This window comes from Macrotis lagotis, chromosome X (genome assembly GCF_037893015.1).
Source record: "Macrotis lagotis isolate mMagLag1 chromosome X, bilby.v1.9.chrom.fasta, whole genome shotgun sequence".
Lineage (NCBI taxonomy): Eukaryota > Metazoa > Chordata > Mammalia > Peramelemorphia > Peramelidae > Macrotis > Macrotis lagotis.
Genome location: NC_133666.1, coordinates 74,436,725 through 74,451,355, shown reverse-complemented (window position 1 = coordinate 74,451,355; position 14,631 = coordinate 74,436,725). Strand labels below are relative to the sequence as shown.

At 44.3% G+C, this 14,631-nt stretch overlaps 1 protein-coding gene and 1 pseudogene across 3 annotated transcripts in view; both read right to left on the bottom strand.

Annotated features, from left to right (window-relative positions):
- PHKA1 (phosphorylase kinase regulatory subunit alpha 1) overlaps window positions 1–14,631 on the bottom strand; it is a 95,353-nt gene that overhangs the window by 16,942 nt on the left and 63,780 nt on the right. For all 3 annotated transcript variants that reach the window (XM_074206896.1, XM_074206897.1, XM_074206898.1), the window contains 3 exons: window positions 8,843–8,999; window positions 7,855–7,934; window positions 6–84 (listed from right to left, as the gene is read on the bottom strand). In XM_074206896.1, coding sequence (XP_074062997.1) covers window positions 6–84; window positions 7,855–7,934; window positions 8,843–8,999 — 316 coding nt within the window. The remainder of the gene's footprint in view (window positions 1–5; window positions 85–7,854; window positions 7,935–8,842; window positions 9,000–14,631) is intronic.
- On the bottom strand, window positions 9,025–14,618 carry LOC141502251 (L-lactate dehydrogenase A chain pseudogene; annotated as a pseudogene).

Sequence of the window (14,631 nt, the reverse complement as noted above, 5' to 3'; positions counted from 1 at the left end):
CTCACCTGTGTGAGGATGAAGATGTTTACATCGTTCTCGCTGGCTTCATCTATCAGTTTGGTGAGCTCTTCAAAGGGTAGAGGACTAAGGGATGAAAGCTTCTGTCATTGCAAACGAAGTTTGAGTCTCATCAGGACTGCACCCCCACCCACCCCCAAATTTAGCACATTCAAGAGAAGCCTCTGTAACCAAAGGGATTGTTCTCCACTTGCCAGGCCCCAGGCTCGGACACTGCTGTGGAGCTCTCAGTCCCCATTAGGTCACTATCCAGTCCATCATCCAAGGCTTCCAGGACTTCCACAATCGTATCTTTCTTTCTTGGTGCCATTCCTTCATCCCCTCTGTTGTGAGAATCACTTTCCATATTGCAACAACTTTCTCCCCAGGGAAGGCACCAAGTTGTCATGGAAAGATCTGCTTCTACTACTTATTCTCTGTGTCATCTTGAGCAAGTCACTTAAACTCTAAGTGGGGTATTGAGTTTCCTCATTGGTGAGAAGATTTGAAGATTCCTTCAAATTTTAAAACTATGACTCTCAGAACCCAAATAGAAGAAGAAGGCGGTCTGGCTTCAAAGCCCACTTGTGTGCTCTTAGGCAAGTCACTTGCTCTGTAGGTCTCAGAGCAATACATGGGCATGAGTTGTTACACCAGCTTTCTCTGGTTTCACTCTGTCCCACAACACAAAACAGTCACAATCTTCCTGCCATGAACTGCATAATGACTCCCAACTAGAGTCTATACCAAGTTCCAACTGGAAGCTTAACCATGGGGCTCCTCTCACCCCCCCCTCCATTTTTAATACCTCTCCTCTCCTGCTGCCACTACCCCCTCTGCCTTCCTGCTCCAGGTGGCTTTGTTTGTTGGCTCCAAACATATTACCCCTGCCACCTCAGAGGTACTGCAGGTGCCAGGTCCCTTCTTCCCTTAGACCAAGGTAACATATACAACTGCGCTTCCCTTCTAGACTCCAATCTCTCCCAAACAACCCTTCTGTTCTTTATTCTTTCCACTCCCTAACATGTGGCACTGCTATTTATCCTAGCCATGGTGAGACCATGCTTCACATGTGACTTGTAGAGTCCTTCTCATTTTTATTCTTCATAGTGACAGTTAATTATGGTATTAGGAAAACTGGGAACTGGCACTGGCTAGCTGGGTGACCCTGGGTACTTAACTTTTATGTGCTTTAGGACTTACCTACAAAACTTTACACAGACCATAACTTTCATATAGTACAGGTACAGATATGCCATATATATCTATAATGCACAGGCACATAGACATTTTGTTGTTGTTCAGTCCTTTTCAGTAGTATTCAATGGCCCCCGTTGGGGTTTTCTTGGTAAAGATCCTAGAGTGCCCTTCTCCAGCTCATTTTACAGATGAGGAAACTGAGGCAAACAGGGTGAAGGAACTTGGTCAGGGTCACAAGGCTAGTATCTGAGACCAGATTTGAACTCAGGAAGATGAGTCTTCCTAACGCTAGGCCCAGCACCCTATCCACTATGCCATACAGCTTCCCAAAACAAAACTAAAACATCTAAAATATGGAAGAAAAATGATATCACAGTGGGACACAGGTCTAGCTCCTCCCAAGGAGAAACTTCTTTCTGCCAGAAAGGCTCCCTTCCAAGAATGATAATTAAAGATGAAAAAACTGACAATCAGGGGTGCAGCCTTAAGACTCGAGACCAGTGATGGGGACAACTAACAGAAAGAAGGGTTCACTTTTAATATTAGGTTTTTACCTTTAAGTTTGACTGTTGAGTTTCAAGTGGTTATTTATTTCTTAATTATCATGGTTGGCATCTTAAACTGTTTTTTTCTAACATTTAATACATGTGTCTATATTTGATAACAGATCCTATCTGATTCCAAAAAGAACTGACCTTACCAAAAAAGGGCAAGGAGAGAGAAGTGAAGCATCATTGGCACCCCTGAAAATATGCCTTACCAAAAAGACCTGCTCATGGTATTTCAAAAAACTACTCAATGAAATTCATGACAAGTGCCTGGATCTATTATGACTAGAGGGCAAAGGAAAGATAAAAAGAATCTACCAATCACCTCCTGAAAGAAATTCCTCGAAGTTTGAAGTCTAAGGAATGTCCAAGTCAAAATGAAGAGATCCCACATCCAAGAAAAAATACTTCAAGCATGCAGAAAGAAGCACTTCAAGTACAAAGGAACCACAGCCAGGATTACCCAAGTTCTAGCACTTTCTACCATAAGCAAGAGGAGATCTTGGGCTGTAATAAAATTGCAAAAAGCAACATCCAAGCTTGCAAACAAGAATAATTTAGCCTGAAAATCTGAGTATACAGAGGAAACAATGGAGGGCAGATAGAGACCTTCATATCTAAAGATGATCTCTGAGTAGATACATTTTGATCAACTATGTTTATTTTTTTAAAATTTTTGCAACCCAGTGCGGTTAAGTGGCTTGTCCAAGGCCACACAGCTAGGTCATTATGAAGTGTCTGAGGCCAAATTTGAACTCAGGGACTCCTGACTCCAGGGCCAGTGCTCTATCCACTGTACCACCTAGCTGCCCCTATGTTTATTTTTTAAGAAGTTTTCTCCCTTCTTTTAATTAAAAGGGGGAAAAGAATGAAGATTAACAGTAAAGATACCCCCAAAAGAGGGCCATTGAAATATTTTTTAAACCACAGGGAGACCAGAAAAAAGTTGATAAGCAAGACAACTCTGAATATAATATGTGGAATTTATTATATACTCAAAAAAACCCAAGGGGGGGGGGCTTGCCATTTTCTTATACACTCCTCTTTTGGAAAGGCTCTTGCTTTTTCCAGAAATTTCATATGCCAAAGGTCTGAGACCCCAGCAGCCTTATCAGCCTTGTTGTCCATAGAAGGGAGGCCAAATTGACCAACAATGAGGGCTAGACTGTGCAGAAGGAAGACTGGCAGAAGGGCAGGAGCTCGGAATAGTGGTTCTGGTTCCCTGAGGTTGGTGTGTAGGGCTGTGAGTAACCTGAAATAACTACTGCAAATTGGAAACCCTGGCCCATTTTGGTTTGGGATTGCCTTTCTTACTCTCCCCTCCCCACCCACCATTTTCCCCCAGAATACTTTGCAGGAAGTGCCTTTCTAAAGTGTCAAGGTGGGTGGGATGATACCCCAAGGGACTTGGAGAACAAGAGGGGCAGAGGAGAAGGTCTTTTCCCAGGAACAGCTGGGACAGGAAATTCAGGAAACAAATGCTCAGGATTAGTTGAGAGTGGCTAGGAATGCTATGGACAACCAAAGATGAGTGTTTTAAAACTATATGGTGGGGTTGGGGTGGCTAGGTGGCATAGTGGATAAAGCACTGGCCCTGAAGTCAGGAGTACCTGGGTTCAAATCTGGTCTCAGACACTTAATAATTACCTAGCTGTGTGACCTTAGGCAAGCTACTTAACCCTGTTTGCCTTGCAAAAAACCTAAAAAAAACTATATGGGGGGCCGAGAAAGAGATCGCAAAAAACCAACCCCCAGGAATATTATAGCCAAGTTCCAGAACTCCCATGTCAAAGAGAAAATATTACAAGCAGTCAGAAGGACACAGTTCAAATATCGTGGAGCTGCAGTCAGAATCACACAGGACTTAGCAGCAACTACATTAAAAGGTTGTAGGGCTTGGAATATAATATACCAGAAGGCAAAAGAGCTTAGAATGCAACTGAGAATCAACTACCCAGCAAAACTGAATGTCCTCTTCCAAGGAAAAAGATAGACTTTCAATGAACCAGGGGAATTTCAAATGTTCCTGTTGGAATGGCCAGAGCTGAACAGAAGGTTTGATCTTCAGATACAGGACTCAGGTGAAGCATAGAGAGTGGAGGAGAAGAAGAAAATATGAGGGACTTGATGAAGAACTGTATGTATTCCTGTATAGAAAAATGACACTGATAATACTCATATGAACCTTCTCAATTAACAGAGCAGGTAGAAGGAGCTTTTATAGATGAAGCACAGTGAGAAAGCTGAATTTGAAGATATATTGTGGTATAAAAATGGAGTCAATAGAAAAAAAGGGAAATGTAATGGGAGAAAGAAAAAGGAGAGGAGGAATAGGCCAAGATATTTCATATAATAAGATTTTTCTTTATTACAATAAGTTATTGCAATGATATGGAAGGGGGGAAGGCAAGGGGGAATGAGGGAATCTTCACTCTCATCAGAGGTGGCTAGGAAAGGAAACAGCATATATACTCAATGGGGTATAGGCATCTGGAGTAAGAAGGAGAGAACAGGGACAGGGGGAAGGGGGGCGGCGTGAGTGATGGAGGAGAGGATGGACCATGGGTGGAGAGTGGTCAGATATGATGCATTTTCTTTTTTATTTCTTGTAAGGGGCTGGGATTGGATGGCCTGTCCCGGACCATAGGGCCAGGTGGATGCTGGGCCTAAGGGGTGGTATGTGGGCTCGGGAGGCCCCAGGGCCAGGGATCTGTCTGCTGTGCCACTCAGCCACCCTACAGCAGAGTCAGAGTGAAAGGAGAGAGAAAATATAGTATATGGTAGTGGAGAATTACAAAAGGAGGGAGTTGTGATCAGCAATGGCAATGGTGGAAAAATATGGAAGTAACTTTCATGATGGACTTATCATAAAGAATGTGATCCACCTGTGACAGAGTTGGTGGTGTTGGAACACAGACTGAAGCACATTTTTTATTATTATTATTTTTGGGGGGTGCAGGGCAAATGGTGGCCTGCCTGGGGGCGCATAGCAGGGTGATCGTTGGGTGTCTGAGGCCGGATTTGGACCTGGGTACTCCTGGCTCAAGGGCTGGTGCTCTGTCAGCTACCCAGCCACCCCTACTATTATTACTATTTTATTTCATTTTGGGTCTTTTTTTTCTTTTTTTGTTTTTTGCAGGACAGTGTGGTTGCAGTGGCTTGCATGTCACACAGCTGGGTGATTGTTGGGTGTATGGGACTGGATATGGGTTCGGGTGCTCCTGGCTCCAGGGCTGGTGCTCCGTCCACTGCACCACCTGGCCATACCTACAATTATTACTATTATTTTTTTAATTTTAATTTTAATTTTTTCTCTTCCTTTTACTTTATCACTCAAGTGAGTATATTTTTGGGGGGGAGGGGGTATTTTTTTTACTCTTAAACAAGAATATTTTATTAATGTAATGAGAATAAATAAATATTAAATAAAACAAAACTATATGGGGGGGTGGCTAGGTGGCACAGTGGATAGAGCACCGGCCCTGGAGTCAGGAATACCTGAGTTCAAATCCAACCTCAGACACTTCATAATTACCTAGTTGTGTGGCCCTGGGCAAGCCACTTAACCCTTGTAAAAATATAAAAAAAACCCCAAAACCCCACAACTATATGGGGCCAAAAAAGTCAAAGGGATGGGTGGGGGCACTCAGACAGGATGGGACAATGATTAATAAGAGATGATGACAAGAATTCAGATATATGCAGTTCTTCCTCTTTTCTTTCCTCTGCCAAGGATGATCTCTAGACTACAATGAATAGAAAGACCAAAAATGCCTCACAGGGAGTTGAAACACAAGATAAGGAAGGAGAGAAGAGAACACCTAACTGCCCTTGATGAGTTCCGATGATCTGATGAACTACATCCTAGAATACTGAAAAGAACTCACTCAAAGACTTAGCACCTGGGATGGCTGCACAAAGATGGCTGAAAGTAGGAGAGATACTGCAGGACAAGAGAAGGACAAATGGCCCAGTTATCAAAAAAGAGAAAAGAACTGAGTCTACAAAGCATAGGCTAGTGGCCTTGATTTTCTGCAAATGGCCAATGGGTTTGACTTTGATTTCTGGGAAAAAAAATCCTAGACCATATCCTAAAAGGGATGGTTCTTGAGAAACTAGCAGCAGAATCAATGGTCATAAAGAGTAAGTATGACTTCAGTCAGAAGCCTTTGCTAACTAGAAGGTACCAGAAGTCAGATCAGATACTGCAGACATCATTTACCTTGATTTTAGAAAAGTATTTGACAAAGCCCCTTATGCTTTCCTTATAGGCATGATGGAGAGATATGGGAAATTGGGTGGAATGAACCTGGATGATTGACCAGATCCAAAGGGTGGTCGCTATTCAGCCTAAAGGATGGTCTTCCTATGAGTTCTACCAGGAGATTCAATTTCATTCAGATTTACTTTTGTACCTATTGGGGATTCAGGGATTTGCTTTAAGGGCTTCTCTATGAAGGTACAAGAAGAGGGACAAAAGTTAAAAACAATAGTTCTGGACCAGGGTTGGGGGTGCTGTGGGATGCTATGAAAAGCTTGCATCCTGGGGATCAGGACCTTGAACATGGGATCAGCCCTGGGAGGTCACTGCCCAGCACCATACTCTGCAGCTCTGCTGGGCTCCTGTGGGCACTGGAGTTCCTTACAAGGGCCTCCCCAAGGTCTCAGGCCTACCTAAATGGGAAGGCCTGGAGGGAGTCTGGCCCTGGAATATGGGAGTCCAAGAGGCATGAAAGGGAGTAGTATGAAAGGACAGAGGTGTTAAAAGGTGACTGGGTGTGTAGTTGGGTGGATAGGGAGAGAGAATGTGTGCATGGATGGGAGTGTCTGGGGAGCCTGGGCACTCTCATTTTCTCCACATCAACCAGCTTCAATGAAAAGAGCATTTAGGGTCAATGTAGGTTCCACATGGGATAAACCAACTCCACAAGTAGATTGGAGAAAGGGATGGAATAAGACAATAGTTCAAATGACAAATTTCTGGCCAAGAAATCAGATGCTATCAGAAGGTACACTAAGAGAGGCCTCATGACTAGAAAGCAGGAAGAGGCAATCCTACTGCTTCTCCCTGGGGCTGGGCAGGACCACATCTGGCAGGATACATTTGGGTCCAGATGCCACTTGTAGACTGGAGATAGTCCCGAGAAGGGTGACCAGACTTGGGGGGGACTGAATGTCCTGCAGTTTGGAGAATGGCTGAAGAAAATAGGGATGCTGACCCTGGAGAGGAGGGAATGCAAAAGGCACAAGTGTTGTCGATGTCTGAAGGGCACTTGGGTACAAGAGTGATCAACTTCTCTGCTTGGTCTTGGTACCAGGGTGAAGGGACAGCAGTTCTAAGTAAGGAGCTTACAACACCAGCTCATTGTAAGGAAATGCTTCTTCATACTGGAAGCACCAAAAAAAATTGGCAAGGAGGGAGAGCGGCCATACCATCCCTGAAGATTGCAGGAAAGCCTGTAGAACAACTTCCTCACCTTGAACTCCCCACCCAGCCCAGGCGAGGTGGACTCAGAGTGGCTGGTGCAACAGAGGAGTTACAGGTCAGGGGTGGTAGGAAGGGCCTCATTAGCTCCAATAATGTCAGCTGAACCCATGGCCTTCCTCAGTCCTTTGCCCCCCAATCCCCAATTTCCTTCCATCTGAAGCATAGCTCTAGGCCCTTCCTGAGAGGGGAGGGAAGGACCACATGGGCAGAGTGGTGTTGTGCCCCTGGTGTCTGCCTCTAGCCTGCAACCACACAGGATCACACTGCTACTCTGCCAGAAGCTTTGTCCTATCCCCACCCTGATCTCTGGAGGGCTCTAGACAGACTTCAAAGAACTCTCCTGAATCTCATTTCCCCAGATCCTCAACCTCCCTGAGATACACAGAGAAGATACTTCAGAATAGATCATTACATTTCACAGGGGAGGAAACTGAGGGAAGTGATTAAGGTCATACTTTTAAGCAGAATCAGACTCAGAACTCAAAACCCCTCCAGTCTCTCTGCTGGGGTGCGCATGTGCACACACACATTCACACACACTAACCCTGGCAAGTCAAGTGTGCCAGTCGAATGGGTTTAGTCAAACCAATCAGTTCTAAAAAACTAAACCAGCTAACTCACACAGAAATGGTCTTCTCCCGGGGTTCTGGAGGGAGGCCCACTGTCAAGTGCTTCTGGTGAGACAGCAGATCGGTGCAGGCCTAAAAGACAATGGAATATGCCAGGCAAGTCAATGGCCATGTCCCTCATGGCACATTCTTCTCCTGGGAGGCTGACTAGGAACCCAGGGCGAACTGACATGGACTCCCCAACTCAGTCTTTCATCTGACCAACACCACACTCCCTGAAGTAGCCAATCAGCAGGTCTGGAAGGCAGCCTTCTACACATGACATCTGCAGACTTCAAGTGAATTCACTCCTGCAGCCCCCTTGAAATGGATGTGGTTCCCTGTTGGAAAACATCTTTTCAAAAAAGACTTAGAAATCCCTTATTTTGTTATTGTTAAAAAAAATCTTCCAAATTCAGTCACTTTTCTTTTTCTTTTTGCAAAGTAAACAGGGTTAAGTGGCTTGCCCAAGGCCCACAGCTAGGTAATTATTAAGTGTCTGAGGCCAGATTTGAACCCAGGTACTCCTGACTCCAGGGCTGGTGCTCTATCCACTGCGCCATCTAGCTGCCCCTAAATTCAGTCACTTTTCAAAAATATTTAAGTAATTCCATCCAATGAGAAGCAGAGTATGGTGAGGGCTGGAAAGCTGACCTCAGAATAGGGAGGCCCTGAATTCAAATTCTGCCTCTGGCACATACTGGCTCTGGGAACCCAGGCAGTTCACCAATATGATGAGTTAGAGGCAAACTGCCAGCGTTCAACAGTACTGGAAGTTCCCTACACCAATGAAGTTCCAGGTCCAAACCCTCTCCTCCCCCAAAAGGTACACCCCCAAATGAAAAGTAACATCAAATCAGAAAGTATTTGGAACATTGTCAGAAATGTGTCAGTCACCATGGGCAAACTGAAATCTGAGATGTGACTCTTCAGCCTGCCTTGTGGTTTCTTTCCCACGTCCCTCATAAAGCAAGGAGATGGGGAAGGGGGTTGGGGTTTACCTCATCCAGGGATTCCACTTTCTTCTTTAGAATGCCAGAGATGTAACGGATTAGGCCCCAGTGGCGAGCTTCACCAACTTTGCTATATAGGGCAGTGAGGAGCTCCCGGACCGTGCCACCTTCCTCTCCAGAGATGGCAGTGTGCCAGTCAGGACCCCTACGTTTGGAAAAACAGGAGAAGAACACACAGTCAATTTGGGAAACTTGCAGTGATGCCAAGCTGTCCTGACACAAAAATCTTTTAAAGGACAGGATGCTCCAATCTCGCATGGCTACAAATCCTGGAACACCTTCATCTCTGGAGAATCCAAACTGTGGATGCCCCAAAGGGTAGAGGAGAGAGATGTACCTGGTGGGCAGAAGGAGGCCCAGCAGCCAAGGCACACCCACTGCTACTGCCAGAGGAAGGCCCCAGGCTGCACTGGACCTCCCACTGCCTAAGACAAGGAGGCCCAGAGGTATTGAGGGGTGGACTAGTGGAGGAGCCAGTCTTCAATCACTTGAATAAACACTTGGTCATAAACAGCTACTTGGTATTCCAAGACTCCCTGCCCTTAAGGCAGCTTATATTCTTTTGAGGGGAGGAGAAACTGGGAGGAATCTAACTGTCCTCAAAACTCTGGCCCCTGACTTCTGCCTGCCTCCTATCCCTCTACTGTGGACTAGCAGGTTGACCAAGGAGTGACCAAATTTGAAAGGGCACCCTCCCAGAAGAAATGGAATTTTAAAACATGCTACTTTTTAACTCAAGAGGATGAAATTTATATGTGTAGCTCTGGGCAGCATGAAGAACCAGTGGGGAAATTTCCCAGCACCTACTCTTTTTGTCAGCTCTGCCCTTAATGATAGCTAACCCCATCTCAATCTGTTAACCCTTCCCTGCCTGACCCAACTTGGGCCTCATAAGAGAAGGCTTCAACACACATATTGATACTCTTCCCCAAAACTCTTACTTCACAGTTCCTTCACTTTATTCATTTCTCAGGAGCAACTTTGCCACCCAACCTCAGCTACACAGATTACCATACTCTTGACTCTGCCATGACTCCTTGGTTCTACTTCCAAGTACATGTCCTCACAAAGTCTTCTTATCTAATCCTAATCTTCAATCATTCCATCCTTCCCTCTCATGACCCCTAATCCTGTTCCTTGTTCTCACTGTGACCTCCAATCTACCCTCCCATCCCTCAGATCTTTCCTATGCCATCACCTTGTACTGTCTCTACTCTCTTCCTTTACTTACCTTGCTCTCTTGGTAAATCTGTATTATCCTCTACACTTGAGATTCTCACACCCTTATCCTATGACCAATCTTACCCTGCCCAGCTCCATCCTTGGATCACTCTTAACATCCTTGGCTCCTACTCATATGCTGCTCAATGGAGCTGTAAAAGTGATAATATCAATTTATAGTTCATAATCTAAACTGGGCCCTCACTGCAGCAAAGCAATCATTTTAAACATCCCTTCTCCATTCACTAACCAACTCATTACAGTGGCTATTTTGAACCTTTCCAGCCTGTCTCAAACCTCCCGTCTCCCCTCTTCCCATCTTCTCAGATGAGGACTTTGTTTTATACTTCACTGAAAAAAATTGGGTCCCATTCACCAAGAGCTCTAATCCTGTACTCTTCATTTCACTTCCCTCAGATGCCTTCTGTCTCTTCTGGAAGAGAGGGCCTAAGGACAAACTCCTTTACATGTAGCCTTGATCCCATCGCATCTTTTCCTCTCTATCATTCTCACTTTTTCTCTATTCTTTAATCTCTCCCTGTCTCCTGGATGTTTCCCTAATGCCTACAAACCCACCCAAGTCTTTCCCCATCCTTAAAAAATCCTGTAAACCATCATCACTCTCCTCTTCTTAATGGCCAAACTTCTTTTTTTTCAGTTATTTTGTTGTTTATTCAGCATTTGGGTTAGTGTGACACTTGTCGAATTGGTTGCATCGTTGTACATACATAGATCTTTATATAATATTGAAATTTATAACTATTGAAATTATATATATATATATAAGTAGACAAAATCAGGTCCTCTGGAAAGGTGATTCATGGGGCCATGCTAAAGAGCTCTAATGGAGGGAAGGATAAAATGTATCAATAAAGTATTGCTACTTTATTAGTATGTATGGTGTTGTGTCCAAGAATGTTATGGACCTTTGGGAAACTAGCACCTACAAAATAGGCAGTGACATAACCTGTGGTTCTGCTTGACAGTAACTATGTTTATGACTGTACAAGTCTGATCCAGCATCACTGTGCAAATAACAGTGTTTAACAAATAGTCACATTGTATTCCCCATTTTTAACTTTAGGAAGAGTCTAGAGTCTAGAGTGTATTCTTAAGTTTTACATTTCTGGTGTTCAATTACTAAATCAGAGGAAGGATTTGACCATAGCACATCATACACAATCCCTTAATCACTGTCATGTTCTCAAGACAGTAAAATGGAAGCACATTTAAAGTTTTAAAATTGCAGCTCCTTCTGGATTCCCCAAAGAGTTTCTGCACTCTTCTTTAAACGGGCCTCCTCCTCCAGAGTCAGATTTACCATCACCACATCAGAAATACCATTCTGCCCCAAGACACAAGGGACACTAAGGAAGACATCTTCATTAATGCCATATAGACCCTTAATCATGGTGGAAACTGGATGCACTCTCCTAAGATTTTTCATAATGCTGTCTGCCAGATCTGCCACAGACAAGCCAATGGCCCAAGAAGTGTAGCCCTTCAGCTTGATGACTTCATAAGCACTGTCAACCACTTGTTTGTGAACTTGCTTCCAATTTTCTGAATCACTATCAGTTCCCAAAGCAGGATAAAGATTCTTTAGAGATACACCTGCAACATTCACACTACTCCACACAGGAACACTGGAGTCTCCATGTTCCCCAAGAATCCATCCATGACAACTTGAAGAATGGATACCAAGTCTCTCCCTCATTAGGTAACGGAAACGGGCAGAATCCAGATTGCAACCACTTCCAATAACACGATTTTTAGGAAAGCCACTCAGCTTCCAGGCCACATATGTCAAAATATCCACTGGGTTGGAAACAATAAGCAGCTTGCAATTAGGGCTGTATTTAACAATATTGGGAATGATGAATTTAAAAGTATTCACATTTCGCTGGACCAAGTTAAGACAACTTTCTCCCTCCTGTTGACGTGCCCCAGCAATAACAACAACCAGTTTTGAGTTTGCAGTTACACTGTAGTCTTTGCCAGAAACAATCTTTGGTGTTTTGAGGAAAAGGCTGCCATGTTGGAGATCCATCATCTCTCCCTTTAGCTTATCTTTTATGACATCAACTAGGGCAAGTTCATCAGCCAAGTCCTTCATCAAGATACTGATGGCACATGCCATGCCAACGGCACCAACCCCTACAACAGTGATCTTGTTATGGGGGACCTGGTCTTCCTTTAGGACATTCAAAATCAGCTGATCCTTGACAGAAGTTCCCATTTTGGGGTGAATCTGGGCTGGAAGAGAGGTGGCTGGTGAGGATGCGGAGGGGTCCCCCGGACGCGAGGCTGCTAGCTGCTCCCAGACTGGTGCCATGGCCAAACTTCTAAGACAAAACTGTCCATAGTCCTTTCCTCTCATTACCATCTAAACTTTCTTTAATATGGTTTCTGATCTCATTATTCCACAGTTCTCTCCAAAGTTTCCAGTGATTTCTTAATTGCCAGATTGAATGGCTTTTTCTCACTCCTCATCTTTCCTGACCTCAGCAGCCTTGGATGCTGTCCAGCACCCTCTTCTGGATTCTCTCTCTCTCTCTCTCTTCTCTGGGGTTCCTCATTCTCTCCTGGTCCTCCTCTTACCCATTTGAACAATCTTTCTCAGTCTCCTTTAATGAATCTTTCTCCAGGTCACACCCACTAATTCTAGACATCCCCCAAGGTTAGAACTTATCCTGGGCTCTCTTTCCTTCTCCCTTCATATTATCTGTATTATCCCTCTCTTGGTGATCTCACCATTTCCCATGGATTCAATGCAGATGATTACCAGAGAAATGCATATCCATCTCCACTTGTTCTGCTGACCTCCAGTCTCTCTTATCCAACTTTTGGACACATGGAATTGAATGTCCCATATGAATCTCAAACTCAAAAAGTCCAAACAGAATTCATTATATTTTCCCCTTCCGTCTTTGCAAATTCCTATCATGACCTTGATGTCATCTCATCTATTCACTTGCATTCATTACACAGAACTTATCTTTGGCCAAATTTTGTCATTTCTACCTTCACAACATCTCTTTCTACTTGCACAGTCACTCCTGTGGTGAAGGTCCCTTATCATGCCTGGACCACAGCAAATAGAATTGGCCTCCTTGCCTTCCAGTCTTTCCCCACTCTAAGGTGATTTTTTTTGACCATGTTATCCTACCCCTACTCAATAAACTTCAGGGGTCCCCTATGTTATCCTCCAGGATGAAGTATGAGTTCTCTGTCTGGCCCTATCCATGTACGCTGGTCTCCTTGTCATTCCTCATACAGGACACTCTTTATCCTTACTCTTTATCTTTTCATTGGTAGAGAAACCCCGTTCTGGAATGCCCTTTTCACCTCCACTTCCATGTAGAGCTCAAATCTCACCTTCTATAGGAGGCCTTTTCTTCCTCTTCCTCCCTACTAGGGTTTTCCCTCTGAGATTGCCTCCCATTTACTGTGTCTAATGTTTGTCTGTCCTTAGTTGTCTGCATGTTGTCTTCTACATTAGACTAGGAGCTCCTTGAGGGCAGGGATTGTGTTTTTGCCTTTCTTGGTATCCCTATGGCTTAGCATGGTGTCTGGTGTAGTTAGCTCTTTTAAACACTCCTTCCCAATCTACCGGAGTTCTAACAACTTGACTTTTTTTTTCTTTCTAGTTTCTTTGTATACTTAGAGATGGACCTCTCTCCACCATTAGAATGCAATATTCTAATTTTGCTTCAGACATTTATTAGCCAGGTGAGCCAGGGCAGTTCCCTAACCTCTCAAATTCTCACTTGCCTCATTTGCAAAATGATGGCATTGGACTAAGATTCCTTAGCTCTAAATCTACCATCCTATGAGCCTAAGACAATTAAGGAAGGGACAAGTGTTAATAAGAGGGAGGGGTGGCCACACCCTTGGCACTGGAGTGCCAGGCTGAGGAATATCTGGGAGCTCAGTTGGCCTGGAAGCCAGAGATTACTCACATATAATAAGGCAGATTGTAGAGGGAACTACTGAATTTCTACATAAAACCCTCCTGTACCCCTGCCAATATGCCCAGTCAAAGCCTGGTTAGGTTTGGAAGCTACATCTGAACCTTGTCTTGTTCCCTTGCAACCCATCCCTGACCTAGTAGGTTTTCAACCACTGGATTGCAAGATCTTCTACAGAGGACAAGAAGGAATAACAGTCAGCAGCAGTGGTGGGCCAGGTGGAGAGGCTGTCAGACATTTAGAGCAGGCAAGGATATCAATCAGAGGTCATCTGATCCAACCCCCTTTCTTTACAGAGAAGGAAACTGAGGCACGGGGGGAAGGTCACGTGAGTAGAATGGACAGAGTTGGAATTCAAACTCAGGTCCATGGCTCCAAATCCACCTCTCTTCCCACTGTTTTATGCTGTTGCCTTCCTCCTACCTCACTCTACCTTCACTAGCCCCCTTTTCTCTCCTTTGCTCCCCAAAAGACTGACACCTACAAGAAGATCTCCCTACCTGCAAAACTCATGGATTTCAATATTTCATTTACAGAGTTAAACACCCAAGAGGGACTTCTTAAGCTTCAAAATAACTGAGTCAG